Raw genomic sequence first — 13,731 nt, forward strand, 5'->3', positions numbered from 1 at the left:
ACAATATAGAGATAATAATAATGCCTAAAAAAGCCCAACACGGCAAAATTGAAAATGTTGCAGGCTCGGTTTGAAGTTGTATTATACCCTTCAGTTTTTTATTAGCAAATACAGAATTAACCAACAAACAATTGATCTTTTTCATGTCATGGAGTTAAGGGCAAAGTTTTATTGCTTTGTAAATATCGTTTAAGTTATCAAAATTTTTTCAATAGAAAGACCAAATGATGCTAGTGAGCAAAAGTTAATGAATGACTTCTTTTCATGATATATTTTGGAACGTAATAATTTTTCCCTAAAGGTCGTAAATTTTTCATTAATTTACACGATTTATTGATAAACAGAAGTGACGATGGACAGAAAATTTCCACCAAACTTTGAGGAAGGCATGCCAAATTTAATCGTGTGTAGGCAAGGTAAGATTCTTTTGGCTTCTAATTTTCATTGTCCATTAGCTTTGCAGTGGTGAGCAATAAGCGTGTAACAGTTATTATTTATTTTAATTGTTCGTCATGTACTCAAACCGCTTTTTAAAACGGTAATTCTTTCTTTGACATCTAGTTTAGTTATAAAATGATTTTTCAATATTGTATGGTAATAGTTCCTTAAATCCTTCTTTGAAAAAAACTAAAGTAGCGGGTTAAAATTTATAATTTTGAGCTTTTCGAAGAAAAAAAGCTATTGCTGCGTTCATGTTGTCGTTGACATTCACGATGTTGTTTTCATTGCCGATACCGTTGCCGTTGCGGTGCAATGTTTGTCAATAGATTAAGGTCAAATATTGAATTTAGTTAAAATTGTGATAACTTATATACGAGTACATGCACGAAAAAAAACCAATGACAAAATCCAGTTGTTAATTATTCAAATCTCAAATTATTGAAATTTACTGTAATTGACATAACTTTGTTAGTTATTTACATATTTGAATAATACTTGCGCATTGTACAATTAAGAATACAAACCGACATGTAGTATTATTTTATTATGAGTTTGAACTTTTTTTTCCATCAACGTCATGTTATTTAAAAAAAATTATAACTTGGTTATTTATTTATGGATTTGATTCATTTTTAAAAAAAAAAATGAAATATGAATTATATTTTGTTTAAGAAAATTATATTTTCTAGGAGATTTTTGCTACATTTTATTTCCTCCGATATGTTTAACTTTAGAATTAAAAAAATAGCGAGCGTGTCCCTGCTAGGCGGTGGTTCTTGCTTTAAAATAATTAACACTTTTCACTTTTTAAAATAAAGCTAACTATTCTTCAAGCCATTTATCAATATATATGGAGTTTAAATTTCTTTTAAAAAGGCATGTTTCTTTGCATTTGTATTGTGCAATCTTTTCCATTTTAGATATTTTATTGTAAAGCAATATGAATAATTTGTAGGTGAAGTTCTGTCAACAACATTGTCTATATATATATATATGACAAGGACCAGCCATTGCCATCATCAGATGAGACATTATTGTGCACAAACACAACAAGTACAGACGAAGTATGTACTTGTCATTACTATTTTTTGTGGTCATTTTTTTTCAAATAACTTCCATGAAAATAACATTTCATTTTCTTGTTTCGTAAAGAAAAAAACATGATTTTGATGCAGCTATTTCAATGTCTTTTTGCAGAAGAAGGAAGTGTGTTTCACCAATAGTTTAGTTTATGGGTTTCCTTTTTTAATTTCAGATTGACATATTTTTTAGAAGAGCATTGTTTGACAAGGGCAAAAAGATATATTGCCTTGTGAGTGCAGACTCGCTGCGATATGATGTCAGCGAACAAGTTGAAAAATTATTAGAAGACTACCTTGTAGAGAGTAAATGCCAAGGTACATAGTTTTATAAAATCGGATTGTATTGTCAATGTCTTTTGAGTGTATACGTTTTGACTATTTGTTTTAAATGTTTAGGTCACCTGAGTTTACTGCTATCCGTTTTTGTACGTTGTCCTGCGTCGTGTGTTGTGCGTTTACATTTTAACATTTGAAGCTCCTTTCTGGAACCACTCAACCAAATTCAACTAAATTTTGCTTTAAGCATATATGGGTGAAGGCGAACAAAAATTGTGAAATTCATGGCCCCTTCCTGTTGGCCTAAGGGTAGGTATAAAAATGAATGCAATCTTTAAAAATTGTCTTCTATACTTCTGGAAATCAAGCAGTCAAACTGTTGGCATTATTAAAACAAACATTGAGCCCTCTACTAAAATTGTTAAATTCATAGTCAAAGGGTCAGGAGTTCTGGTGCTATGGTGAGGCTCTTTTGAATGTATAGTGAAAGTACATAATATCTTCTAAAAAATCTTCTCATCTGCTCCTTGGTATTTAGGAAACAATGTAAATGCATAGTTATGAAGGAAGATGTTGTCTTTTTCAAAATTATGAATTTTACGGCCCCAACGTCAGGGGTTCTTTTGTTTATTTTTATTTATTCATTCATTTATTTATTTTGATTTTATGTAGTGAAAATGCATTAATTTCTACAACATTTTGAGCTTCTTTTCTAGTGCCGCTGAAACCAATTTCAACCAATTTTGGCATAAAGCATCTATAGGTGATGAAGGGGAGCAAAAAATAAAATATATAGCCCCTGCCTCCCTAGGTCCTGATGGGTCGGGCTAAAACCATGAAAAAAATACCGCAATAGTTTCCAGAGATGATCGTTCTAGAAAAATAGAAAAATGGTTTCCGGACAATAGCTAGAGTTAGGAATGAGACATTGTAATTAAACTTGGTATTGAGCAAGCTTATATAGATGACTAGCTTGGTATTGCTTTTGGACCCGCTGAGGTCAACGTTAGGGTCACTGTTACTGAAAATAGAAAAAATGGTTTCCGGACAATGACTAGAGTTAGGAATGAGTTAATGTTATCAAACTTGGGGGAAAGCAAACTTATATAATTGTCTAGGTTGGGATTGCATTTGGACCCCCTTTGGTCAAGGTACAAGACACTGTTTCTTAAAATAGAAAGATGGCTTCCGGACAATAACTAGAGATAGGAATGAAATATTCAATGTAATATAATCAATCTTGGTTTTAAGCAAACTAATACGAAGACCTGAGTAGGCATTGCATTTGAGCCCCCCCCCCCCCCGGGAGTCAAGATCAAAGTCACTGTTACTTGAAAAGAAAAAGAAAAGGTTTCTGAAGTTAATGAGAGTTAGGAATGAGAAGTTATATTCATCGTACTTGGTATTTAGCAAGCTGATATGAAGATCTGGCTTGGTATTGAATTTGACCCCCTTGGTTCAAGGTCAAGGTCACCATTACTTAAAATAGAAAAATGGTATTCAGTTAGGAATGAGATATTGTTATCAAACTCTGTATATGGTAAGCTTATATAAAAGACCCTTTGCTTTTGTACCCCCTTGGATCAAAGATCACTGTTACTTACTATGGAAAAATGGTTTCTAGAGGTTAACATTAGTTAAGAATTATTTTACATAGTTTATACTTATAATTAATAATAGTTTATAATTATAGGTTGAGTAAATATTTTGCTTCATACCACTTATGTTTCCAAAATGTCTAGTTTGCTGGAGGGGGTATTAATTACCTTTGGTGATTGCTCTAGTTATAAGAAGTAAGGAGCCTTAACACTGTAGGAATGCATAACCCATTTGCTTTTAGCGTTTAGGCCCATGGAGAGATTATGAGATTTTCATAATATAATATTATACTTAATATCATGTGAAGAGATTGTATTGAAATAAATATTTATGTGATGTTTGATAATTTTAATCCTTCTCTATAAGTTATTTACGCAAAAAAAGAAAACATATATAATCTGCTGTAGAACACGCGGGTGACCTTTAAGGCCCATGTGCTTCTTGGTCTCATTAAGATATTTTTTCATTGTACGTGCAAAGTGTTTTTGGTTGTTGAGGAAGATATTAGTAAATATGATGAGATTAGTATTCTATCTATTAATAAAAAATATTTTCAAATTAAGTGTTCAACTTAGTTTCATGTGAAAGGTTACATGTAATATTAAATTTTGAGCAGGACATAACGGTTCGGAAGACCCAGTGGTCAAACTATCGGCAGTTGTTAATCTTTTTCATATATGACATCCACAGATAAAGAATCATGTTATAAACAATCATTGACACATGAGGCGTTTAACTCTGTTTGTTTTGCACCTCTTAAAAACCCATTTTTTTTAAATTCAACGTAGTTTTTTTTACTTTTGTATTTAATCATGTTTTGTTTAATTAATTCCTGATGCCTTTATGTAATTTTGAAGCATAATCTGAAAGCTTAAATACCAATACACACATTTCATATACTTTTTAAATCAACCGTCTATGACAATTGTTCAACAAGTTATATATAACACTTTTTAGACATCAAATTCAAACTAGTGGTAATATGTAGTTTGGAGAATGAATACAGATCGACACTCGTGACTTTTCTCGACAAGTACAAGCGAACATCTTTGCTAATAAAGATTAATATCATCAAAACCTACTTGAAAGATAAGCTAATCTGTCGGCTCGATAATATCGATGGAGTTAAACCGGCTGCAGCAGTGGACAAGGAAAGGTATTTAGTTAAATGTTTTTGCTTTTTATAGAACATATTACTTTGGTATGCATCGCAAAAGTTAATTTAATTTTGCATAAACATTTTAACAAAGGATCAAATATTTATGAGAATATAGAATCATTTTTTAAACAATTATCCTTTAAAATGTAATCAACAAACATGCTATACATTGTTTTATAAATTGTAGCAGTTAAGTAATTGTAATTATCAAGTCTTAGCTATGTGTAACTGTCAAATTTACTGACAGATGTCATCCTTTGTACTTAGTTTCTGGAACAGTGTAAGATTTAATTCCGTATTTTGCAGTCAACAATACGGCACAAAGAACTTATACCTCTTATCAAGGTTCCTTTTGATTTTACACCTTGGTTAAAAAAAACAATGCTAACTAAAAGTTTATTAGAGTTGTCATATAGACGCAATTGCAAATGAAATCCAAATTGGTAAAATTTCCTTAACTTGGCTGACATTACCTTTATAATGTTTCACGTGCCTTTAAAATAAGCAAAGTATTGGTTTCAAGGGCAGGTAACTTACATCGAGATATGTGACGCACATTTTTCATATTCCGAGATCATGCAAATTTAAAGAAATTTTATCTAACAGTATATCTACATTTCTATATAACTACTGTAGTTAATATCCATAAGGGGATTAGCAATGTTCTCGATCTCTCGATTTCGAAAGTCATATCCTATTATTGGTCCGATTCTCCCTCTAGGTATGTGTCTGTTGATGTAGGAAACCTATTTATGAAGTTTTGATTTCAAATTTTTAGATTAACAGTACGTGTAGTAAAGTCATGGCGAGCAGGTGTTGGTAAGAGTTTGTACAAAGATCGGAGAGCAGAAGATCTGCAAAATCTAAATGACGATAACGTGGTTTCATCAAGTGTTTCCATTCCACTTCAAGATAAATGTGTGAAAACACATAATGTTGTTCAGAGACTTTTGGAACAAGTTAGAAAAACAGATGAAAAGAGATCAACATTATTCCATATTGACGTTTTTCATGAGGTATACTCTTTTTATTGAAGCGTTTGCTTGATATCGGTATATGTCTTTAGTGGTTGTTTCGAGAAAATTAAAATAACCATGAAAATGAATGTTACCTAATTCTGTATAAGTCATATTTGTTTAATGATTAACTTAAAATAAACCATTCTTTGTATATTAATAGCGAACACACTGCTTATTGTTATAATATTGGAATTTTTATTTAATTGCAACAACATCTACTTCGTATGTTTCCACGAACATGATGCATTTTATATCATTTATCATACTTTCTTTATTTAAATTTTGCTTAAACCTCTTTGTATTGTATTTAAGGTTCTAGAAGGAGTTGATGGTCTTCTTTTTAATTTGCTGATACTTGGCTACCTGTCTGATGAAGCAGGCTTTGTATGGAGGAAACGTAGCACAGATATCTATTTGATAGAGACATTGCCGTTTATGGTAAACGGGAAAAACAGATTTATTAAAAATTCGGTTCTTCATTCAAAATAATCATTGATCTTGCTCTTCGTAAACGCATCCAATTTACAAATTTCAACAGACTGAAGTATTTGATAGAGGCATTGCCCTTTATGGTAAACGAGACAAAATACACTAATTTGCCGTATAATTCAGTTCTGTCTAAAATATTTAGTTCAGATAACCAGACCATCCTTCACACAATAATTTTATGTGGAGTATATGGTGGCTGTTGATATATGTTAAACCTCAGAATGAACCACTGGAAACGTTGGAAACGCTAATAAATTGGCATTCCTAGCTTTGTGCCATAACATATCATATACATCTATTAAACTACTGAACAGAATTACTCATTGCGGTTGACACTTTTGTTAGAATTAATCCATTTAATCCTCCTATTTTACAAAGGCAAATTTGAACACAAACCATAACAGAAAAAAAATAATTTTACATTATGTATACTTTGAATTAGACATCGGAATGATTTGCACCAACCTTGGTATACATATTGTGTTAGTTGATTAATTTAAACATATAGCATTAATTTACTTAAACTATGTTTAATGTTATTTTGACAACTCTCGAGCACACCAGTACTATTGATAGAAAAGTGATAGTTGGTGTAAATCTAACGATTAGTTAGTTGATAGGGAGGAGTCACCTTAATCACCCCATCACTTCTTTCGAAAATAGTCAATTGATTGATTCTTGAAGGGTTTGTTAAAGGGCAATTTATGCTTTATACTTCTGTTTTATTTAATCTTTTAACATCAAAAATAGATACAAAATATTAAATTCATATTGTTAAATTACATGTATTATTTGGAGATCTGTTGTTCGTTGCTATACTAGATGCCTTTTCGTTAGTTCTATATGACTTGCTGCATGTGCAATTTACAAAACATAATATGAATTGAATTTCAAGACATATTTTAAGCAAATTACGGGTTTTAGAACGTCTCTATTCTTAATTTAGCAAAAGGAAACCTCTTACCTCCACCACATGCTTGATATTTTGCCAGAAGTGACATGTAGATCACCTAAAGAAAGTTTAGAATTACTCGAAGCTAACAGGCAACCTGGTAAGTTATGCTTTAGACATTGCGTAATGCATTCTTTCAATTTATGTATTAAGGTAAGTTACACATATTTCCCCGAATGTTTGATATTGTTTAATTGCAATCCTTACGTGATTGTTTCGGCCTTAATTTCTTGCTTTATTGATATTGACTCATATTTTGTTGCCCCTAAAAGAAGCTCTTTTCTCCGTAATATATCGATATGCTCCCATCCTATCGAGGTGGATGCAGTTTTTGAGCGTAAATGTCAGATGATGATTTAGCCAAAGACAATTTTCTTTTGGGTGCCTTGTCTGAAAGTAATTATACGTTTTTAACAGTGATAGATTTTATGAGATTTAGTGTAAATATCATGTTACAATATGCAATCGTCTTTAAATAGTTTAGATAAGCAATTTTTTTTATCTTAATGTCAAATAAATATGATATATATTTTATGATGTGACTGTAATGGAAAAAAAGATATGTAAGTTTAGGGAAGTCATTGGGAGTTTATAGCATTTATTTATAGAAACAAAATGTTTTTGTTTTGAAGGAAGTTTTGTGGATTTCTCAAATTCGTTTGTATTGAATTCTTGTGAACTCAGTTGACCTGGGATAATTTGTGGTATGGAGTTGTATTGGTTCTTGAATTATATTTGCTGGTTTAGATACATATATCAATATCGACTTTTTTTGGACCAGTAAGTTTGCAGATATGTTAGATCATATACATTTTGTAATAATTATTATCAGTGTGTTATAACTATGAAGGTGATAGTCTTTAAACTGAATACTGAATATCTGTTACCATTGCGTCTTGTGTAAATGCTCAGTCTTAACTCAGACCTTGTTGGACTGCCCTCTCCCGTTTTTGGTATCAGTATCTTCTGGATACCCTGCTGGTGTGACTTGGTTGTGTCGGGGGGCTACCGCCATGCCTTGTTGATCTTTGTTTTCATTTTTTGCGACTTATCTCTCATTACACTTGCTTTACAGAAAGAGTTACATCACAAGTTTTGCAGAGCAACATCCTTTTAGAGACATTTCTTTTAGTAACTGTTTAGAAGTAGACGTCTTTCAACTGACTTTTTTTACTGTTTCTGTAAAGACATTAGTTCCAATAGGAACCGAAATTAACCTTTTCTACATTATTTAATAGTCAAACATATTTTTTAACTTGTTGATTTATAATCATTTACCCTTTTTTCAAACCTACACGTAAACAGGCTTTCATCTAGGTTTTTTATGTTGATATCTATACTATGTAAACGACACTTAGGTACAAGGACTGGGATAGATTTTGTGGGAGAAATGCTATATGGTTCTTTCTTTTCTCTCTAAATGCTACCAATTTTGTATCTCGGATTAAAATGTAAATAGCTCTCGCTTACATACGAAAAAAGTGTTGTTTTTTTGTTTTTACGTCGCACCAAAAATGTAAAAGTAATATGGCGTCTTTTCAGCTTAACTGGTGATTACATAGTTAGTTATAGCTGAAATCTAGAATCCAAAAACAATCATCGGTAGCAATAATTGGTAGCAGTTAAACACAATAAAACTAACTTTTACTAAAACTTAAATCAACCTGATTCTTTCAACACATATATCTTTTTAGATTTCTTGTCTTTTTAGAAATTCCTTTTACGGCAGCAAAACCCCCATCCCCAATAGGTTTATCGATAGCACTGTCCTATTACCTGTATTTTTGATAATTTTGTAAGAAAAATGTGGCAATATAACAAAAGTGATTATTCAGATCTGGAGAGGCATGTCTCTTTTTTCTATGTGGAACCTTACAAATAACGTCAAAGACAATATACACACATCAGCTTACCGACACTATCAATCACATTACAGCTAAATGTATTTCAAACGAAATAGTAACAAAACGTCAATTGTAACCTGTAGGGATGGACGCCTTAATTAAACAAATAAGATTATGCAGATGCGCACATGACAAATAACAGAAAACACAAATTCAAACGCATGTAGACAAACTCAAAACTAAAAACTTATCACCATCTTATTTCTTGTAAATATTAGACCAACAGATATAAAAACAGACAAGAAATACAATAAAAATCCTGTTGTACTAGAACGATATTAATATCCCAACGTCGGGTATTTTCGTGGGTGGGGTATTTTCGTGGTTTCACCGTTTTCCGGTATAAATAAGTTTTGTGCGCACGAGTGGTTCCGGTCACGTGATTTTTTGGATGTCTGCATCATAATGTAAACACTGACGATTTTTTTTTCTAAAATGGAAGTTAGAAAGGTAAGTAGAAAAAAACTTGAATGTAGATACGAAGATTTCTACCTGTTTTTCTTAATCCCAAAGTTTGACAATTTTCTAATCTGTTTTTAAAATACATCAGAGCCCTCAAATTTTTTGACAGTTCGGCTGCATTCTGGCTATTCTCCCAACCAAAGGTCACGTGACTTTCATTGATAAAAAAAGTGGTCTCACATAGTAAATTTTTTTGTCCAAAGTACCCAGCAAACACATGACGTTGTTTCAACGTGGCTCAGACGTTAGAGTCCGACGTTGGATAGACGTTGGAATTTAGTTGTATATGAAAGTTTTTTAGACGTCAGAATCCGACGTCAATCCAACGTCATAAAATGACATAAATCCAACCTATATGTAACGTATATACAACTACTTTCCAACCTATTCCCAACGTGAATCCAACCAGTTTCCAACATGATTCCAACCAGTTACTGACGTAAAAACAACTAGTTTCCAACGTAATTCCAACCAATTCCCAACATAAATCTGACTCGTTTTCTTTAAATAATTCCCAAATAAAGAGAAAATACAAAACTTTCTATACTCGAAAAGTGATTTAATTATTCAAGAAAGTAATCATAAAAACAATTAAACAAAATATTCATGTAGAACGTACTATACAGTAAATATATATTTCCAACATATATGCATAACAGCAAAAAGGACTCACTTTTAATCATTTATAGTGATAATAAAATAAGGTTTGATATTTATAAAATGTATATAAACTATTAAAATTAAAAAAAAAATAAGAGCTACATGTCTTTTCAAAATTGTTCAACATTTATCAGACCTCTTTCAGTCAATACAATAATACACATTGTGTAATTCAAAATTGTAACAAATAACAGTCAACAAATCATTTACATTTAAAGGTCTATGTACAGTATACATTAACTACTATTATCTATTACAACATATGTCAATTAAAGTTTACAACATGCTTAAAAAAGGTTTTCTTTTAAAAACTCATAGAAAATGGAATTCATGGAAAATAAACATTTCTTTTGCAGTTGATTTCATCGGTAACAAAATCGGATAAGTGAGGGAAAATATTCCTTTCTGTCAAAATTAAATGTAACACACAAAACAATAATATTCACTTTTAAAGAAAGTAGGTGTTTTTTTGTTGTTTTTTTTGTCTTCATACAATTTCTATATCATTTGAATCCCAAAGTACGAGTTAAATTAGGGCGAATCAGAAAATGTTAATTAAATGGTTTAGAAATGAGATAATTGAATATCATGAAAATATATATTCCTAATGTAACTAATAATTTTTCAGTTATTATTCTATGCATGCAGTAAGTTTAATAATAATCTACCTTCAAAAATATCACTTACTTTTGACTTCTATGATGTCTATAATGTCCTTTGTCTTTGTTTGAATTTGAAAACAAGTTGTTGTTGTAGTCTCGTTTTGAAATTCATCAAGTTTCCATTATTTTTTCAATTTATTTGAAATACTAACATTGTTCCTTTCTATTGTCTAGTATAACAAAAAAATATTTTAAAAACACAATGGATGTGAAGAAAAAAAATGAATAACAAAATTCGAATGATTATCTTGAACTGAAATAAGAGCCACCTATCGGGTTTATAAATCAGAACAAAGGGAAGTGACTCAATCAAGACTACTATGTTAGATTTCACTGAAATCCGACGTCGTATCGACGTAATTCCAACACGTTGATACGACGTCGTAAATACAAGGTTGTTTCACCGTTGTATTAAGGATTTTGACGTCGCGACATAAATCCAACTTAGATCCAACGTTGAAACAACGTCAGGTGTTTGCTGGGTAATGATGGTAGCATATGACAAAAACTTAGTTTGGTAAGTAAATTTATTTACATATCTTTTCTGTTTTCTTTTCTTTTCAGAGGGTACCTGCTGTTCGTGGTCCCTACAGGTCCTATGATGTCAAGGACGTGAATGAGGCATATAAGGCTGTTATTGAAGAAGGTCTGCCAATTGATAGAGCAGCTAGAAAATATTCAGTGCCTGCTTCAACCCTCAGAGACCGTGTCAAAGGCAAGGTAGACATTGACACTGTACGATCAGGTCCAAGGTCAGTGTTCTCGCAAGAGCATGAGGCAATTCTGGTCCGACATTTGATTATTATGGGTGAAGTAGGCTTTGGTTATTCAAGACAAGAGACAATTAACCTGGCCACTGATTATGCATTTCATCTTGGTGTCAGAGACAAGGTCCATCCTCTAGGTTATGACTGGTTTTATGCTTTTATGTCCAGATGGCCAGAGCTCAAAGTTGTTAAACTTAGAAGTCTGGAGGCTGCTAGGGCTAAGTGTGCCACTAAAATTGTAATTAATAAGTACTTTCAGGAGCTTGAAAATATCTTACTGAAGTATAGTCTAACCAACAAACCACACTGCATCTTCAATATAGATGAAAAGGGTTTATCTGTTGAGCACAAGCCACCAAAGATAGTTGCTGGTAAGAACTACAAAGTTCAAGCAGTTATATCGGGAAAAGCCCAGAATGTTACCTTAATTGGCTGTGTGAATGCTCTAGGTCAACAGATCCCTCCATATTTCATATTTCCAGGGAAACGGATGTTAGAATCTCAACTTGATGGAGCTTCACCTGGTGCTACTGGTACAGTAACAGAATCTGGATGGTCTAATTCAGAGACTTTTGAGGAGTATATGAAGGAGAACTTACTAAAGTATTTACCAGCTCGTGACTCTGACAACTTTGTTCTCGTACTTTATGATGGACACAAAAGTCATGTTACCATTCCTTTAATTGAATGGGCCATTGAAAATCATATTGTGTTGTTTGTTTTGCCCCCTTACTGCAGCCAAATTTTACAGCCCCTTGATATAAGCTGCTTTGGTCCTTTGGAAAAGGCATGGAACTCTGCATGTCATACTCATCTAAGAGAGTCTGGTGGTAGGGTGCTAACAAGGTACGATGTTTGCAGAATTGCCTGCAAAGTTTACTTGTCTACCTTTAATCCATCAAATATCCAGGTTGCATTTAAGAAATCTGGGGTCTTTCCTTTCAACCCCAATGTCATTGCACCAGAGTCAACTGCATCTTCTACTGCTTTTGCTCATCCAGCAGCTTGTGAACCAGATATTTCCTCTGAACACTCATTGTAAGCAGAAACATTCCTAGAAAATAGAGGTGGGCAGATTTTAAAAAATGTTAAAACTGCTAAAGCAAGAAAAACTCTTGGAAAAGTTGGTGGTGGGAAAGCCATTACAGAGCCAGAAGTATTTAATGCTGTAAAAGAACATGTTCAAAGTCAAAAAAGACCAGCCAAACCAGCTTCTATAAAAACTGTTAAAGCTAAAAAAACAAGATCAAAAGTAAATATTAATTTACCAAAGTCACCTGTCCCTGGTCCTTCTTGTCTTAATAGATGTGAGGATCTGTCAGATTCTGATGAAAGTGATTCTAGTGACATCCCAGATTCTGACAAGTGCATTGTTTTTCATGAGTTCTACCCACAAGACAGGAATAAGTACCCATATCTCACAATTGTGAAGTGGGGGAGATGTGATAAATGTGATGGATGGGTGCACTTGACATTCTGCTCAGAAGTTAGAATTTTAAGACTTTGGGACACTTTCCTATGTCCCAATTGTCAAAAATAACTATGTGAGACCTCCAAGTTTAAATAGTTAACTGTTCCTGTTACCGCCGTTTTTGTTTATTAACTTTACTGACATTTTAAACGTGTTGAAAACAATGATAATTGTTTGAAGAAGGATTTAATGTTAAAATATATGGATTTTATTCTGTTTATACTGTTTAATCAGCAACATAATATGACCCACGCCTCGTAGCAAAATGCTAGCTCTGCTTGACTACCGGAAGGTATGTACATCGTATTTTTATATTGAAAGTAGGTCATGTGTTAAAAATTATTCTATTATGTAGGCGAATGATTGGTTTATTTAAACTTTATTGCTTTTTATTAATTTTCTGAAAAATATCCGTTACGTCAGCGATATTGTCCTTATACCCACGAAAATACCCGACGCGGGGATACCTTAATCTGATAAAAAATAACTGTCGTAAAGATGACGCTACCTTGGTGGAAGCGGCAGTCAGACAACTGGCAGAAGAAAAGTTAATCAGACGTTATTTCCGTTTTGCTGCTTATAAACGGTATCATTTTACACAACACCAAGTCGTTGCTTCTTAGCCACTTTACGCGCAACAAAAGAGCAGTAATGGATTGAGACGAAGTGCACACAAGGCTTTCATAACACACCAAATAAGCAAATAAGAATGAATATGCAAGCGAAAATTCACACTTTAAATCCGTATTTGTGATACGTCGCAGCAAACTGATGGCAAAGGAAGAGAT

The 13,731-nt window shown here is 32.6% G+C and overlaps 1 protein-coding gene across 1 annotated transcript in view; it reads left to right on the forward strand.

The window, feature by feature from the left end:
• LOC132726057 (E3 ubiquitin-protein ligase rnf213-alpha-like) overlaps positions 1–13,731 on the forward strand; it is a gene marked incomplete at its 3' end in the record, with an annotated part of 89,048 nt that overhangs the window by 18,803 nt on the left and 56,514 nt on the right. The window contains exons 15-21 of the mRNA XM_060711304.1: positions 345–416; positions 1,399–1,505; positions 1,697–1,838; positions 4,356–4,554; positions 5,336–5,573; positions 5,889–6,014; positions 7,012–7,117. Coding sequence (XP_060567287.1) covers positions 345–416; positions 1,399–1,505; positions 1,697–1,838; positions 4,356–4,554; positions 5,336–5,573; positions 5,889–6,014; positions 7,012–7,117 — 990 coding nt within the window. The remainder of the gene's footprint in view (positions 1–344; positions 417–1,398; positions 1,506–1,696; positions 1,839–4,355; positions 4,555–5,335; positions 5,574–5,888; positions 6,015–7,011; positions 7,118–13,731) is intronic.

Source organism: Ruditapes philippinarum, unplaced genomic scaffold, assembly GCF_026571515.1.
Source record: "Ruditapes philippinarum isolate M1 unplaced genomic scaffold, ASM2657151v2 ctg364_1_1_1_1, whole genome shotgun sequence".
In the NCBI taxonomy this organism is placed as follows: domain Eukaryota; kingdom Metazoa; phylum Mollusca; class Bivalvia; order Venerida; family Veneridae; genus Ruditapes; species Ruditapes philippinarum.